This window comes from Sebastes umbrosus, chromosome 18 (genome assembly GCF_015220745.1).
Source record: "Sebastes umbrosus isolate fSebUmb1 chromosome 18, fSebUmb1.pri, whole genome shotgun sequence".
In the NCBI taxonomy this organism is placed as follows: domain Eukaryota; kingdom Metazoa; phylum Chordata; class Actinopteri; order Perciformes; family Sebastidae; genus Sebastes; species Sebastes umbrosus.
Window position 1 is genome coordinate 5,407,633 of NC_051286.1, and position 18,622 is coordinate 5,426,254.

Consider the following 18,622-nt stretch of genomic DNA (forward strand, 5'->3'; position numbering starts at 1 on the left):
GTGAAGGCGAAGACGGGCATGTCCGTATCTCTCTGTGAGTATAGATATATTTTATAGCTCACTCTTAATCTCGTGCCGCCGTGTCTGCCTAAAAGCCTACAAGTGGAAATGGCTGCAACGGGCAGCCCTTTAGGTGCTTAACACCAAACCGTCTCGCAGCTCAGCGGTGGGTAATGATGGCGTTATCATTGATCCCCGCAGAGTAAAATCCAGAGCGATCGATGCCTTCCTGTGTGTTTTTTCCATGCAGACAGCAGTCAGATTAAGCTGACTGCAGTGGAGAGGAGACTTTCTGCAGATTAGAAAGCTACAATTGAAGAGATTGAGATTTAGCTTCTATCTGCTGCGAGTTGCTCCGTGTTCCCAGAAGCAGCCGCGGGCAAAGCTTTAAAACCGGCATGTTTTTTTGGCTCCAGATTAGGCCTAGCTAGAGCATTTGCCAACATCTGTCTGCCATTACCCCTGTGACACTGGCAGTCATGCAGCAATTAATCAGACTGTTGTGATAGTCGCCGCTCGGTCACCCTGCACCTCGGGCGCATCGCTGAGCAGCAGGATGAGGGTCAGCGTTCAAAGGGTCGTCTGTCCTGAGAGTTTCTACTGTACATGTTCCCTCCTAACTACACCAAAGACCACTGACCTGTAGTTACTGTGTAGGACCAGAGCATCTCATCTAATGTTAACCTGGATTACTCTGCTTCCTCATTTAACTGTTGCTGCACCTTTGCAGCCAATAATATATACTGCACATTCACTTCTGTATTTAATAAACACATACTGATGCTCTGTAATTGCTGCTTAAGATGCCCTTTGGAAAAGTCAGTCTCTGGTCAGTAGCTTGGTAATGCTGTGGTAGTAAGAGCTGCAATTAATTGATTAGTTAATAGACAGAAAACGAATTGCAAACTATTTTGATAATCGATAAATATTTAAAGTAAGTTTTCATGCAAAAAATGCTGTTTTCAGCCTCTCAAATATGGACATTTCTGGATTTTGTCTGTTTTATATAATGTTAAACTGAATATCTTTGGGTTTTGGACTGACAAAACAAGACATTTAAAGACATCACCTTTGACTTTGAGAGACTGGAATGGACATTTTTCACTATTTTCTGACATTTTATTATAAACCAAATGATTAATCGATTAATCTAGAAAATAATCAGCATAAGTATCCAGGTAATGCCGAAGGTATCCAGGCTTAGTGCTGCCAGAAAATGCAACTGTATTATGATTTGAATCAGAAATAAATAAATTTCAGTTGTTCTATAAAGTATTCTTGGGTGGCACTGAATTTTTGCAATTTTCAGCTTCTCAAATATGAAGATTTGCTGCTTTTTTCTGTTTTCTATCGCCCTAAATAGAATATATTTGGGGTTTTGGACATTTGAAGATGTCACATTGGGTTCTTCTCATCCGTGACAGCCTTGGCCGAACGTTTTCGGGTTGTCGAGGTCACCGGGACTTCATGTCCATCCCATTTCTCGTGATATCTCAGGAACACCTGGAGGGAATTTCTTCAAATTTGGCACAAACGTCCACTTGGACTCGAGGACAATCTGATTAGATTTCGGTGGTTAAAAGTCACTGTGACCTCACGTCCGTCCCATTCTCGTGAAAACGATATCTCAGGAACGCCTTCAGCGAATTTCTTCAAATTTGGCAAAAACATCCACTATGACTCAAGGACTCAAGGTCAAAACACGTTTTTGACCATAACTCAAGAATTCATATGCAAATTATGACAATTTTACACAAATATCTAACACAATATCTACAAAATGATGACATTTTGGACAGTCATGGATGTAAACTGCAACTTCACTAGTTGGCGGAGGCGTACAAGCGCAAGGCGGTAATTCAAGTTCACATTTTTAAGACTAAATGATTCACCATAAAAGAAATATTCTTGTTATTCAGCCCTAACTGAAACTATTAGTCAATTAATCAATTGATCAAACAGAAAATGAATAGCCAACTATTTTGATATTCGACTATTCGTTTCAATCATTTGTCAAGCAGAAATGTCGAACATGATCTGATCTCAGCTTCTCAAATGTGAAGATTTGCTATTTTTTTCTGTTTCATATCATTGTAGATTTAATATGGATTATTTGTTGGACAAAATGTGAAGCCCTTGGGGTAATTAATTGCCAGTCTTTTTCTGACAAATCGATCCATGAATCGAGACAATAATCAGGAAATAAACAGATAATGAAAATCATTGTTAGTTGCAGTCCTATTGATGAAAAGAAAAATATGTTTAAATTAAGTTACAAGTCATAAATACATTTTTTTTTGTCAGCAGCATATGGTTTATGGTTTGGCGTCATGCAGCCTGATGGTATGTGAGGTAGGTGCATTCAGACATGCAGCTACGAGGAGGCAAGTAGCAGCAGGATGTCGGTCATTTTAGGTAAGATGAAGTCACGTGCCTGTCATGTGATTGGCCGGTACCTTTCCTCATTCCTCTCCTTGACACACACAGACACACACACGCCAGCTGTGTTGCAAGATGCTGTTTTGCAGTAGAGTCGGGAGTGGGTGGGGGGGTAGAAGTAATCTCTAAACATCAGAAATGCCCGTCACACGGAGGCAGCACGGAGAAATGATTACTTGACTCAGACAGAATGAAAGATGGCTTTTTTTCCCCTGTGTTTATTTTTAAGATGCTATCTGTCTACGTTGTGATCTAACTAGGCAGTAATGAAAACCGTTGGTTTTGAATTCACCATTCGTGGGAATAATAATCCTTATCGAGAGGAGCTGTTATGTCGGCAAAAGGTAAACACCACCTGCGTTCCTTTTTCGTCTGTGTGACTGTGTGTCGCTCTGAACCGGACTGCTTTATCGAGGCTCAGTGTTGTGGGTTTAAGACCGTATTTGATAAGACTTGTTTGGCACTTGGCCGATCAGTTGACATCATCGGGGCTTGTGTTGCGGTGTGATATAGCTGTAGAGCTCAGAAAGCAGACGGCCTGCTGCTGCTTGTGGAAGGAAACAATCTGTGCTGATATTTAGATTATGCTCATGATGATGTAAGAATCTTTCAGAGACGTTTGCGCCTGTCTAAGGGGACCTGATATTACTTCTAGTTTTGCTGTGGATTTTAGCCGAGAGCTAAACATCTGCACACTGAAAATGCAGCTCCTGAGGTCCTGAATTTTACTTGAAGGCACTTGAATCTCCCAATTCAATACTATCACGATACTTGGGTGCATATTCGATATGTATTGCGATTCGATAATACGATTTATTGCGTTGAGTTAAGTTGAATCATACACTTCTAGGGACTTTTACTTTGAGAAATATCTAAATTAATACGGTAAAAATATTTGATTTTCAGCATGTATGTAGTCAGAGATGTCCTGAAGTCAAATATATCAGTCATTGTCAGGAATTATTGATTACATTTTTTTGGAGCAACCCAAAAATCTAAGAATAAAGACATTTCCCTTACAAATTAGTGGTATTTCCTTTTTAATTTATAAGGAACATGTAATGTTTTATACTTCCGTTGAATATAATCCAATCAATCTCATTTCCATATATGTATTTTGTATATACAGTTCCCTTTGTTAACACATTGTTTTGAAAACAACCGTCTCTAGCTCTCTGTCAGCTCCGTTCTCTTTATCCATCCATGGTCAGCTCCATCGGGGTCGTTTGAATGCATTTAACATAAATGTCAGTATATGGGTTCTCTACAGTTGTAGCGTCGGCCCATTTGACCACAGAGATGAGAGTGACGGCCGGCTTGACCGCACGTTACCGCAATACGATAACATTTCCTGTCCATGACAGAGTTAGCATGCAACTTTATTCGTGATGTCTAGCTCTGCTTTTCCTGCAATGTATGAAACCCAAAGTGTTTCCATACTTTACTGGATGTGTTGGGTTTACCACTTTAGATTTAATATGTGAGGGAGCAGGTCGTATCCACGCGGATCCTCCGCTGTTTTCTATTTTCTGTGGTTTGTTTTGATTGACAGATACAGAACAAATATGACGTCACGTTACTCAGACTACAAAAATAAAAGCGGTAATGTCCTTCTACCTCCGCACAGACTCAAATGAAACAAATATATAGATTCTGGCATTAAATAATTGATTTAAAAATCGTAAAAACAAATCAGGATACATAGGTGAATCGATTGTTTTCCCACCCCTACTAAACAGGGTGAAATGAGCTAAAGAGGAAGATGTATTTGTGGATATTCTTGCATTGATGTTAAGATAACTCACAACCCATTACATCATGAAACCAGCGGGAACATCTTGAAAACTTTGAAATGAAACTGGCAAGAGTATAATAGTCTGCATCACAAAGTGCAGCTGGTTTCCTTCTTTGTTTGTGAAAGCCCTTTTCTCCTCTGAGCCAGTGAAGACAAATCCCCATCACTTTCTAAGATGGACTGTTATCAGGGATGCTCAGTAATTTGAGTCGGTGATGAGGCCGGGATGCAGGAGGAGGCCTTTAATGGGATTTTGCTGGAGGTGCTGGTGGTGTTTGCTCGCCTATTGGGTTTAGTTTACCACCAGTGATGGCTCTCCTCTGTTTTGTGCTCTTTTCTGTGCGACTCGGAAAGAGAAGAAATTGAAAGAAAAAGATATACCCCCTGGTATTCTGCAGCACACTGATGATTTATTTTTTCCTAGTCGATGCAATCATGCACATAATGCAGTAGGAAAAAAAGTACGAGCTGCATAGGCTTGCTTTATAAAGAAACATTTGCAGTGGCTGACTATAGAAATCTTGACTATAAATAAATGTTACCGTGTGTCTACTTTACCTCAGAGCTCTGCAGCATTTCACAAACAAGACTAGTGTCCTTATTAATGCAAAAGAAAAAGTGTCCAACCTCTTGGTATTAGGGCTGTCAAAGTTAACGCGATAATAACCCTGTTAACGCAAATTCATTTTAACACCACTAATTTCTTTCAATGTATTAAAACAAATTGCGAATTTTTAGGTTGTAACGGGCTCAGTCTTAAAGCTAGAGTGAAGATACTGGCATCATATGAAACTAAAAAACCTAAGGAATCCATTGATACCAACCATGTCATACTAGCTTGTCATGAAGGAGGTTAAATAATGCTCCAAACTTACGCTAAATTTTGGCGAGGAAAAACTGTCATGGCCATTTTCAAAGGGGTCCCTTGACCTCTGACCTCAAGATATGTGAATGAAAATGGGTTCTATGGGTACCCACGAGTCTCCCCTTTACAGACATGCCCACTTTATGATAATCACATGCAGTTTGGGGCAAGTCATAGTCAAGTCAGCACACTGACACACTGACAGCTGTTGTTGCCTGTTAGGCTGCAGTTTGTTATGATTTGAACATATTTTTTATGCTAAATGCAGTACCTGTGAGGGTTTCGGGACAATATCTGTCATTGTTTTGTGTTGTTAATTGATTTCCAATAATAAATATATACATACATTTGCATAAAGCGGCATATTTTCCCACTCCCATGTTGATGAGAGTATTAAATAATTGACAAATCTCCCTTTTAAGGTTCATTTTGAACATAAAAAATGTGTGATTAATCGCAATTAAATATTTTAAGCGATTGACAACCCTACTTGCTATCTAATGAGTTTGCTTTACTAAATGCAGCTTCTCAGTCATACGTTTTGAGAGGTGCATGAAGAATATTAGATATTTTCACTTTAATCTTGCTAAGGATTATTATTTAATCATTATCACTCATTGTTTTTTGTCTGTTATTCTCTCCCAGGTTCCTGTTTTGAGGAGGAGAAGATTTCAGATTCTCCATCTCCAGAGGAATTACTGACAAGGGGCCAGAAAATGAGCACAACCCGGATAGAAGCAACCGGCCCACCCAGCTATCTCACTGACCTGTGAGCAGCCATGGCCTCCCTGCATCACCCATCGAGGGGAACCCCTCTCCACGTGCGGGACTGTTTTCTCACATAGATTTGGAAAGAATAGCTGAACCTCACAATAGAAATGGCATTAGTTGGTGTGGGCTATAACGCATCAGAGTACATATTAGAATACAGGTGAGGCTGACCTGCAGCCACAGGACACTTGAGAGGAGGTAAACAGCCTCACATGACCTTTACACAAGGACAGAGCTACAGCCCAGCTTTGATGATTTAGTGTCCATCCCACTGCCTTGCTGACAAGGTCGTATCATGGCTGCTGCTGATCCCCATAGCAACGGTTCCTTGGTGGGGCGAGGAGCAGACTGAGAGAGTCAACAATGCAGCGTAACGGTGGTGGGGTGGGTGCCGGCGGCCAGCCGTGGGTGCTACGCCGCGTGCGTCTCACCTGGCTCAGTTTCATGCTCTTCTTCATCCTGGTCTTCTTCCCGCTCATCGCCCACTACTACCTCACGACCATCGACGAAGCCGGGGGTCCCGATAAGCGCATCTTCGGGCCGCGGCCCGGCGGCGAGCTGTGCGAGGCGAAGCACGTGCAGGACCTGTGCCGAATCCGCGAGTCGGTCAGCGAGGAGCTGCTGCAGCTGGAGGCTAAAAGGCAGGAGCTCAACGGGGAGATCGCCCGACTCAACCTGCGCATCGAGGCGTGCAAGCGCAGCATCGACAGCGCCAAGCAGGACCTGCTGCAGCTGAAGAACGTTATCAGCCAGACGGAGCATTCCTATAAAGAGCTAATGGCTCAGAACCAGCCCAAGCTATCACTGCCGGTCAGGCTGCTTCCAGACAAGGAGGACCCTGGACTGCCACCGCCCAAGTCTGCGCGCTCCTGCCGCCTACGCTCCTGCTTCGACTATGCTCGCTGCCCTCTCACGTCTGGGTTTCCTGTGTACGTCTACGACACTGCCTCGTATCCATGGGCGGACTATCTTGACCCCCTGGTGAAGCAGGCGTTTGCAGCGTCCGTTAAAACCAACATTTATATAACTGATAACCCCAGCATCGCCTGTCTGTACTTGGTGCTGGTAGGGGAGCTACAGGAGTCCTCCTCCCCACCGCCGCCTCCTTCAGAGCTGGAGAAGCAACTCAAAGCTCTCCCTTACTGGAGGTCTGACGGACACAATCATGTACTGGTGCATCTCTCTAGAAAGTCCATGACGCAGAACTTCCTGTATAATGTGAGCACAGGACGGGCGGCGGTCGCTCAGTCCACCTTCCTGGAGCAGCAGTACCGCGAGGGCTTTGACTTGGTCGTGTCCCCGCTGGTTCACGCCCTCTCAGAGCCAAACTTTTTGGAAGTGCCCCCTCAAGTTCCCGTAAAGAGGAAATACCTGTTCACCTTCCAGGGGGAGCGGGTGGAGTCGCTGAGGAGCAGCTTACAGGAGGCGCCCCCTCAGTCCTTCGAGGAGGAAATGGAAGGCGACCCACCAGCCGACTACGACGACCGCATCATCGGCACCTTAAAGGCGGTGCAGGACAGCCACTTGGATCAGGTGCTGGTGGAGTTCACCTGCAAGAACCCGCGGCCAAGTTTGCCGACTGAGTGGGCTCTTTGTGGGGAGAGGGAGGACCGGCTGGAGGTGCTCAAGGCTTCGACGTTTGGCTTGGTGATCGCTCCGGGGGACGGACAACTGGTGGCCTCGGCAGGCTGCGGGATGAGGCTCTTTGAGGCCCTGGAGGTGGGGACCATCCCAGTCGTATTGGGGGACCACTCCAGACTACCATATCACCAGTTTATTCGATGGAGCGAAGCTGCCATTATCGTCCCCAAGCCTCGCGTCACGGAGCTACACTTCCTGCTGCGCAGCCTATCGGATAATGACATGCTGGCTATGAGGCGGCAGGGCCGCTTCCTGTGGGAGACCTACTTCTCCACCTCGGAGAACGTTCTTAACACCCTCCTGGCCAGCATCAGGACCAGCATCCAGGTTCCCGCTGCACCCATCAAAGAAGAGCCCGCCCACGAGATTCCCCACAAAGCCGGGAAGCTGGCGGGAACTGATGCCAACCTGGCCGACAACGGGGATCTGGATCTGGGTCCCGTCGAGACGGAGCCCCCCTACGCATCGCCACGCTTTCTCCGCAACTTCACATACACAGCTTCAGACACCTACAGAGCGTGGAACCGGGCCCCGGGGCCTTTCCATCTGTTTCCTCACACGCCTCTGGACCCCGTGCTGCCCTCTGAAGCTAAATTCCTTGGCTCAGGTACTGGTTTCAGGCCGATCGGTGGAGGTACGGGAGGCTCCGGGAAGGAGTTTCAGGCAGCTCTAGGAGGCAACGTGCCCCGAGAACAATTCACCGTGGTCATGCTGACCTACGAGAGGGAGGAGGTGCTGATGAACTCCCTGGAGAGGCTGAATGGATTGCCATACCTCAACAAGGTTGTGGTGGTGTGGAACTCACCCAAACCTCCTTCAGATGACCTGCTGTGGCCAGACATCGGCCTGCCCATTGTGGTGAGTGCTCCTTCAGAAAAATCCTCTAATTCAAAAAAGAAAGTACACATCTAAAAGATGTTGGTTTCTTTTGTGAGGAATACGTCTCTGTCTCTCTGAAGTGCAAAAATAAAAAGTAACCTGTAACATCTCTGATGTGTCAGAGGTGGTGCAAAGTTTGTTGAAGCACATTTCATTGGGCTGTTTGGATCAGCGCTTCTTTGAAACTCTGCAGGAGTCCATACAAATTACCAGCAGCTTTACTAAAAAAGATGTGAAGAAGTCTGACATCCATGAATAATAAAATTTGTGCTTTTGAATTAAGTCTGAAAAAAATCAAATATTCATGCGCTTGGTATTCACACCATTAGTTTGTGACGGGGACGAGTCGTAAGCTGTGAAAGAGGAACGAGAGACTAGTGGAGTCTTTGGTGCCGCCTGGCACTGAGCTTATACAGGATGTTTACTGTTTCTATATGGCACACATAGATCGTATAACAACATAAATGTCTGGAACACTTCAGTGCTAAGCTGAATCTTACTGAAAAGTCAGTTTAATCATGAGTCATATGCAGTCTTAAAATCACAAACAATTTTAGGAGTAGAGATCAGTTAGTGAAGTTATATAGGTGTTCTGTATGTAGCAAAATGTACTCAACTATACTAACTAGAGTTGCTTTGAGTATTTAGAGTTCTTAAAAGTATCACTGCTCAGACAGGAACCTTTTTGCTAAGCAGTCTTGTGTTTTGCGTCTGCAGGTCGTCCGCACGGAAAAGAACAGCCTCAACAACCGCTTCCTTCCCTGGGACGCCGTGGAAACGGAGGCCATCCTGTCGATTGACGATGATGCTCATCTCCGCCACGATGAGATCATGTTCGGGTTCAGGTCAGTGATGGTGACATGATGCACAAGACTTGAGGCATTCATATACAGAGAAACACCCTATGGACACAATTTCCCATCACTTTGGGCTCTGGTAACATACAAGTGTTTGTCATTACTAGGGCTGTCACAGTTAACGCGGTAATAACGCGTTAATGCAAATTCGTTACTAGTAAACCTAATGAATCCATTGGTACCAACCATGTCATACTAGCTTGTAGTGAAGGGGGTTAAATAACACTCCAAACTAAATACTTGACAAATTTAAGGTACATTTTGAACAGATGAAAAAATGTGCGATTAATCGCGATTAAATATTTGAATCGATTGACAGAAACACTAGATATAACTGTTTCTTTCCTCTGGAGAAGTGCTTTAAAGAAAGTTGAAAAATGCAGTAAATTAGAAGGGAAAGCTGAGTGAGAAGTACAAAAGCAGAAGCATCACATTCCTGAAAACACTGAATTAGACACAAACTGAATCGACCACTTGAGACCGAACCAGAGAAAATAAAAGGGGAAGCGTGCTGCCGCTGCCTTGTAGTTATGATTCATTTGCTAATACTGCACTTAGATAAGCTGAGTGTGAAGGCCATGTTTAAACCAATTTAAAAGAGCATGTGGAGTTATTTTTGTGTACCTCCCCTCCCTCTCCCAGACTCAACTACAACTCTGCTGTAGCAGCTTGTCCAGGCACGAATCAGCTCTGTGTGTGTGTGTGTGTGTGTGTGTGTGTGTGTGTGTGTGTGTGTGTGTGTGTGTGTGTGTGTGTGTGTGTGTGTGTGTGTGTGTGTGTGTGTGTGTGTGTGTGTGTGTGTGTGTGTGTGTGTGTGTGTGTGTGTGTGTGTGTGTGTGTGTGTGTGTGTGTGTGTGTGTGGTCATTTGTCATGAATTATCTCAAACTCCCCCAGAATTACCGAGGAATGTTACGAGGAAACCTTACGCAGCAGCTGAGTGTGTTAGTGGTCTCACATGAGCTCATTTGAGACATTCGATTGCTTTTTTTTTTAGATCTCTTGCGCCAGTAGAAGGAATTCCAAATATCTAATCTGATCAACTTTCCTGCTGGGCTACAGTGTGTGTGTGTAAATATGAGCCAAGAGTGACATTTTGGGTTTTAGATATGCTAATAAAAGACGACAGAATGGTTACTTAATTGCTCCCAAGAGCCAAAGAGTTGTCACATTGCTGATATACAGTGAATGACAAGGAAACAGACGGATGTAAAAGGGTGGCATATGCACAGACAGACACTCGGAAAAACAAACTAATGAATGACCGTTAAAAAGGTGACAAATAACAATAATAAAAAAGTCATCCATAAAACATTGATTAATTCTGCCCAGTCAAGTCTTAATGAATTGATTTAACCCCTTAAAGCTTGGCGAATAGATCGCTAAATAACGCTATGAAGTTACGCTCAAGTTTGCCGCTGAAAAACTGGCACGGCCATTTACAAAGGGATGAATATTTCTGCATACTGGGGTCCCTAAGCTGTCTTGGAATTACATAAATTTGGTATCACTGTAAAGCTGAGACTCTTGTGGATCCAATGAGCCCAACTGTATTCATGTGTGATGATGTTAGTCCCCATAGGAGCCATTTCATTGTAGTGCGACCATTTTTTTTAAACTTGACCTCACTGTATAAAATGACCTGTGGTGACCTCTAGGATAATCACAGCCTCATGAAACTTTACAGTCACAAACTAAAGACCTAGAGCATTCAGAGGATGGATGGCTTTCCTAGCTAGATTGACAATAAGGGGCTTTCTGAGCAGTTTACAAAACAGAAGCGCTCGCCATCCAATTGCCAAAAAGGGCAATTCTAGCAGAAATCTCCAAATGTCAAAAGTTTTTGATCCCAAATCACAGCATGGTTTTTTCTATGGTGTTCCTCAAGGTCTTGGTGTCTTAATGTGGTATTTTGGAGGGATTATTGATCATTTTTATCAATTCTTAATGGATAAAAAATTTGGTTAGCACCAAATCTGTGTAACAACCCAAAAATTACTGCAACAACTTATAAGACATAATAGAGCATGGGAATGACCATCACAAACTCATATCATCTTATACACTTTCTCAATTTGTTTTAATGTTTATTTCTGATTTATGACTAGAGCAACTTGACACACAGTGCTGAGCTGCATCTCAAATTAATCTTCAGGTTCCCAGCTTTCAGATGATGTACACCACTTCTATGTGACATCTACTGTTGACTTTTATCTTCCCCTGGTAAGGGGTTAAACTTCTAACTTTGTGTTCGGCGGTGTCTCACAGAGTGTGGCGTGAGGCCAGAGATCGCATCGTGGGTTTCCCCGGGAGGTACCATGCGTGGGACGTGAACCATCAGTCCTGGCTTTACAACTCCAACTACTCCTGTGAGCTCTCCATGGTCCTGACAGGAGCTGCTTTCTTCCACAAGGTCAGACCTTACATTCATCATCCTCCTTAAACAATATTTAGTCTAATCAATCTTTTTGCTGTCTCATCATAGCTGCGGTTTATAATTAACTTGCGTGCTTTTTAATTTTGTAGTACTACGCCTACTTGTACTCCTACGTGATGCCCCAGGCCATCAGGGACATGGTGGACGAGTACATAAACTGCGAGGACATCGCCATGAACTTCCTGGTCTCTCACATCACCCGCAAACCGCCCATCAAGGTCAGTGACGGAGCGTGCAGCAGTCCGGCTCGGCTCGGCTCGGCACCCGCAAACTTTGTGTCTCCCTCAGGCCCGGTGTATTTATATTTTTTGCCCACTTAGCCTCGCCATTACTCAAACTGACACATCCAATATTCCACACAAATGATGAATCAAAAACACAAGATCGAATCGGCGCGCTCTGCCTGATTTTTCCACTGGATTTTTTTATCGGAAGGGCATTTATTACCGGAGTGCATATTTACGGCTAGACAAATAATTATAGCAATCAAGCCACGGAGGCTGCTGGAGCAGAAATGTTATTGCAGCCCTCAGTTTAAGTTCTTTTTGATTTAGTGGGGTGTTAATATTCAGGGGTATTTCAGAGGGGAATTAAGGACTGCTTTGATGGAGTGTTGCATGACGGCAATTCGCTGTTAGGAATAAGCCTTGTGAATAATGAATTTGGGGCAAGTTTGAACGTGGAACCCTAAATGGAGAGTGACTATATTTCTCTTTTATTCCAAATAAGACAAATACAACCGAAAGTAAATTGTTTCTATGCATCATTAGTGATGAATTAACAACATTCAAACCCCGTTTTAGGGTTATTTTTCCTTTTCTTCAACATTTCTGAAGTCTTAAAGGGTAACTACGGTATTTTTCCAACCTGATGCCTCATTACAGAAAAATGTTCTAACTGCTTGTCCTATGTTAAATTAAGTTTTAAAGATAGGAAAAAATCTTAATATTACAGGAGCAATTCCTAAATATTTTTTGAAACTGGTCCAATATTGAGCGGTAACGCTGCAGCTGGCAGCCGCTAAACGGGCTGCAATGTTATCGCTCGGTGGCAACTCCTCACCATCAATGTACGTCCACTAAAAGTGCTTGTTTTTGCCACTGACAGGCTCAGATTGTTATTATAAGTGTCTGGCAACATTATGGAAAGGACCGTACAGAGAAATAAAGCCTTTTTCTTATCTTCTTTGCTTAATGGGACTGCTGTGCCTTCTTACAGCTGCTAAGATATGATTGGACAGTTTCTGTTCAGTGGTTAGGTGAAAGGTTAATTCCTCAAACACTTTTCATCCTACTGCAGCATTGTGCTGTGAAGTAGCACATTGCACAGATTACATACAGACCATAGACTGTATATAAGAAGTGGAAGTAGTCACCGTGACGTCACCCATTGATTAATGGACTGATGTTTTGAAGCCTCAAGTTCGGCATTTTGTCCGTTGCCATCTTGGTTATTTGCAACCAGAAGTGTCACGAGAGTGTAGCGCTCAGTACAACCGAACGCTAAATAAGACATTTTTAGGTGACCAAAAAGGTTATAATTAATTTTCATGAACTGAAAACACACTATGAAAGGGACGCCCTAAAGCATCCCCTGCTTTATGGTCTATCTGACTCTAAATGGGACCATAATTTACTAAATGAACATCATGCTGTATTGAAGAAGACTTGAAACTTGTGATTGAGAACATAAACTCATGTTTACAATGTTTACTGAGGTAATAAATCAAGTGAGAAGTAGTCTCATTTTCTCATAGACTTCTATACAATCAGACTTCTTTTTGCAACCAGAGGAGTCGCCCCCTGCTGGCTGTTAGAAAGAATGCAAGTTTAAGACATTGGCTTCACTTTTCAGACCCCACAGTTGCCCTCTGTGGTTTACGTGTTTAACAACATTATGGAAAGGACCCTACAGAGAAATACAATGTTTTCTTACCTTCTTAGCTTAATGGGACTGCTGTGCCAAGTTACGGTTTTCATCCTACAGCAGCATTGTGCTGTGAAGTACCACATGCACACATGACAGACTGACCGTCTGTCTCTCTATCCATCTTAGGTAACATCACGTTGGACGTTCCGCTGTCCCGGCTGCCCTCAGGCCCTTTCGCACGACGACTCGCATTTCCACGAACGCCACAAGTGCATCAACTTCTTCGTCAAGGTGTACGGCTACATGCCGCTGCTGTACACGCAGTTCCGCGTGGACTCCGTGCTGTTTAAGACTCGCTTGCCCCACGACAAGACCAAGTGCTTCAAGTTCATCTAGCAGCGGTGGCTGTGTGGCCCAGCAAAGAGCCAGAAGCAGAGAGGACTGGGAAGTATTTAAAAGAAACAGCAGCTCCCACTGCGAGCAGTGATGAAGAGGGATGGATGGACTGCCAGATAAAAGCACGGGAGGAAAGTGTGGGGTTTTTGCCCGGAGGGGGAGAGACAAGTTAACCTTAAAAGCTGTTGGCTCGGAGGTCTAATCCACAACTCTACTGGAAATTTGAAGAGTGAAAGCTGAAAGGGACCACTGCCAACAAAATAAGCCTTTTCAGTGAACGTCACTCCTCCTTTTTCATGTTCTTCAATCATGCTCAATCATCAACCACTACAGATGTCATTTGCACCTCTTAACGGCCTGCTGAGGAAACAGGACGGTTGTACACAGTGTACAGAAACTCTCCCACGATAAACTCTACCTGACAATGGAGCTATCAGTTACTGAATCACACTGACAGACTGATGTCAGGCTGCGTTCGGCCCGGCAGTCTGTTGACAGATTCAGCTGCTGCGCTTTATTTTTTTTTTCTTTTCCATTTTACAGTTACAAACTGTACTTCTTGTACATGTACGTGAGAGAAGCACTGATGGTCAGAAGTATTTTATTGAACAATCTATCTTTTTTTTTTTTTTTTTTAATAATGTCTAAATGTTGAACGAACATTTTTCCAGAACCTCAGCCTGTGGTGAGATCAGACACCGACACAGGACCAAGACTGAAGAGTTAAAACAGGTCGGCCCAATCATGTTTCAATCCTGTTCAAGAAGGAATTCACTTCAGCGGTCACCATAATGCCTCAAATTTGTCATGAGAACCAGCCACCATTTTGTCATTTTTGTTATGCTTACATGACCCGCAGTCTTTGATGAGTGTTTTTTATGCTATAGGGCGTTTAATAATGTTTGTAAAACTGGTCCGAGGTTGAAGTAGTTTAAATGTAATAATATTTAACCAATCAACGGTTGCGATGTCCCCCACTGTGGTGCGACAAAGTCAAGAATCACAGCTGCCAAAATCAACAAAAAATAAGTTATGGTTGTAATTATAAAGAAGGTTAAATGTACTATTAGAATTATGGTAAAAGAAAACAAATGTTTAAAGGGAATAGTTTTAGGAAATAAACTCATTTGCTTAGTGCCGGAGAGTTTGGGGCCGGACACATGCCGCGTCTAAAAGCAGGTGGAAAGCGCTGCTTTTTTTCTTTCTAATGTGCTTGGTTAGGTTGCGCTCCTATCACGCCTGCCGTTACTAAGCAACCAAAACTTGCGCGCTGCGATGATGATGAATTTGCGGTAGTTTAGCAGGAGTCAATAAATTTATCTGTGTAAATTTGGCTGACCTTTCAAACGGATGTTGTGACGTCCTCGGTCAGAAAGGGTGAAGCCAGGACAATAGTCTGTGGGACAGATCGTAAAGCTCTGGGTAGTCCTGCACTAAAATGATTAACTTCTCCTCCATATATGTACCGTAGACTGATATTTACGGAAGAAAGAAAAGATATCTGCCAGCTGTGATTGGTTGTTCCTCGTCACATGACATGCGGCGCACGCTGCAGCGTTCCTTTATATCGCGGCCCGAGAAAATAGGCGCTTGGAAACGCTTGCACACCGCTATGGTGTCACTCTCGTGTTTGAGCGCACCTGCAACGCGTCTACATTGATAACAATGTATTTTGAGCGTACAAAAGATGCAGCATGTGTACGGCCCCTTAGATGAAAAAAATCTATTCCTCTCAAATCTGTCCAGTTAGCTTAGCTTAGCATAAAGACTGGAAACGGGGGGAAACAGCTAGCCTTGCTCTGTCTAAAGGTACAAAAATCTACCCGTCAGAACCTCTGAAGCTCACTACTTAACATCTTGTTTGTTTAATCTGTACAAAACAAACAAGGTGTAAAAATGACAAGGTGTTTCCCCGTTTCCAGTCTTTGTGCTAAGCTAAGCTAACTGACCTCAGGCTGTAACGGTTAGCCTTTATATTTAACGACTAGATATTCTCATCTAACTCTCCACCAGAGAGCAAATAAGCAAGTTTGCCAACTATTCTTTTTAATATATTGCCAGTTCTGTTGTAGAGCGCTCCGGGGATGACGTATTTCTGTAGGCCAACCAGGAAGTTAGCATCGCTCTGGTTCCCTCGACAAAAAGCCAACGGGATCTTTCCATGGGGTTTTGGATTATTGCAGAAAATAAGCTCTGTGGCAAACACACATTTAATGATACTTACACGTTTTGTTCAGCAAGATTATCTGCACAAATGAACACCACTTTTATGATTTTTGAAGTATGAATGCGATCACCAGAAGTAAAAACGTTAGGCTATAAACAAACTACACCACGGTCGTATGAGCACGAGTATACACAACGAAGCGAGGAGGACAAGTCGGCGTGATGACGTTAAGTAGTCTCATCTAGCCACTTGTTTGCAACCGACTTTTTTAAGACACATAAAAGCTTTAAAATTCACAAGGGGGATATTTACAAAAAAAAAAGTTTCACTAATAACCCATTGACTTCCAGACGAGGAACCAGAAGTGCTAAAATGCTATCTCATGTCCAGGTTTTAGGACTCATTCCTGCAGCACTCTATTGAGACAGAAGTATTAAATATGTCCCGCCATGTTCATGTCACTCTCCTGTATAGAACTTAATCCCAGCTCAGACAGAAACGTCACTTTACAGTGTCGCCATATTGGTTTCACTTTGTTGTTTTTGTTTTTTTACCATTGCTTGATGAATGTTTTCTTTGCCAAATAGGTACGATATCTGTTGCTTTTACAGCACAACTTGCAGGGTTCACACACACAGTGTGTGTGGTTGCTAACGGGAGGCAGTCTGGTACACCCATATCCACTCTGCATGGTACGATCCATTTACGAGCCCTTTTCCTCATCATGTATTATAAATCCAAAGTCCTTTATTTGACCACTTAATTACTGTAATCTGAAGAAAAGATCCCTTTATATAAAAAAGAAAGTTTTTTCCCCCAAAATAAGGTTCTAACTGTGAGGATGCTTTTATGAAACAAACTCTCATATGTTCATGGTTCCTGTATATTTATTGAATATATTATTAAAAAAAAAGATTTTTTTAAAACTGATAATGACACATTCAATAAAATGACAAGATTATTCCTTATCGCAAAGAGGTTCCAACTTGATTGAGCTCATTTCATTGCCAAGGAACACTAGCTTGTGCCACTGAATGCTTGAGGGAGGATTTAACCGACCTGAGAGCAGCACTTTGTGTTTTATAGAAGATGACCCGGTCGTTGAGGAAGGTCGACCTGTAACGGAACGTCATAAACTGTCTGCAACAGCCAGTGGGTGCGCTGTAAAGCGTCTTTGAAGCCAAAAGTCTACCTGCTCCAGGTGGCCCCTCCGGTGAAATGTACAAATATTGTGATTGGGCATGTTTAGCTAAATTGGATAAACAAAGAGCCAGATTCATAATAACACTGGTGTGAAATGACAATACAGCTAAAACAATCTAAATGTACACTCCTGCTGCACCAGACTTGAAAAACCAGCCTAACCTGGTCACACCTGAACACTTTTATCAGCGCTCTAGGGCCTCATAATTACCTGGCTGACTAAACCTGTCCTGAGGCGTAAATAGGGTCAGCTGGTATTTTAGAAGTCAAAACCTCCTCCAGCAGTCCCCTCCTTCCTCTAGGATTAGTGGCACAGCTGGTTTTCCACGGCCCCGAGCAGGATAATACCCCCTGGAAGGGGAAGGCCGCGGTCACTCTGCTCGGTGTCAGGAGTTGTGAAACTATGTGCTCCTGGGTCTGATCCACGACGACCGTGGGCGCGGCTCCAGCCACCTGCATCGTTGCTCGCGCTGCTGTGCCAGGCTGATGATGATGACGACAGCGTTAAACAGACCGTTGAAGGCCAGATTAATGGAAATAAAAACTGTCAACATTGTTAAAACATTATCTGACTTATGGCTTCATTCTTTTCTCCATCTTTACAAAACACACTTTAACTATTTGATAATGTCTTAAGATAAGAAATTGTTTGACCTTTTGGGAAATGGGTTTATTTGCTTTCTTGTCAAGAAATAAGTTAGTAGCATAAAGACTTGAAACATGGGTTGCTTCCGAAATTCCTTAATAACATGCTATTTAGTACGCTAAAACAGTATGTGAGATGTGTGTGTCCGAAACCTTAGTATGAAACCAATAGTACATGAATGCATACCATTTCTGGTGAAATATTACAGTATGTAACGCTGGACACTACGGCTTCATCCAAAATCACATGCTATGCACTACATACTCAACAGGTGTGCTATCGTTCATCATACTTGTGTGAATAAACAGTAGTATATATCTTTTCTGACACTGAGCTGTAACTGACGTCACTTCCTGAGAGCCTCCTTGGCGGTTGGAGACGTGTAACCATGGTAACTCCCGCCAACCTCATGTGACCAAAACGACAGTTTGTGAGAATCAAAGTCTGAATTCATTTAAAATATATATATTATACCTAACAAAGTGAAATTGTAAACTTACAGTTAAATTGAAGCGTTAATGTTGTTACAGAGCTGTCTGCTAATGTCTGTTATGTACATTGTCGTCACTACCGCATTGCATTGTGAGATATTTATGTCGCCGTAGTGTCCGGTGTTGCATACTGTAATATTTAACCAGAAATAGTATGCATTTCACATA

At 43.2% G+C, this 18,622-nt stretch overlaps 1 protein-coding gene across 3 annotated transcripts in view; it reads left to right on the top strand.

Moving 5' to 3' along the window:
* The window catches only part of extl3 (exostosin-like glycosyltransferase 3), a 36,324-nt gene extending 21,668 nt beyond the window's left edge, over window positions 1-14,656 (top strand). Inside the window, exons 1-6 of one of the 3 annotated variants that reach the window (XM_037750985.1) lie at window positions 2,532-2,783; window positions 5,745-8,369; window positions 9,108-9,235; window positions 11,514-11,658; window positions 11,772-11,900; window positions 13,738-14,656. In XM_037750985.1, coding sequence (XP_037606913.1) covers window positions 6,234-8,369; window positions 9,108-9,235; window positions 11,514-11,658; window positions 11,772-11,900; window positions 13,738-13,947 — 2,748 coding nt within the window. In that variant the 5' untranslated portion in view covers window positions 2,532-2,783; window positions 5,745-6,233 and the 3' untranslated portion in view covers window positions 13,948-14,656. Of the gene's footprint in view, window positions 1-2,531; window positions 2,784-4,485; window positions 4,497-5,744; window positions 8,370-9,107; window positions 9,236-11,513; window positions 11,659-11,771; window positions 11,901-13,737 lie in introns of those variants that run through there. The other 2 variants (XM_037750986.1, XM_037750983.1) reach the window with 2 other exon arrangements.
* Window positions 14,657-18,622: the final 3,966 nt, after the last annotated feature.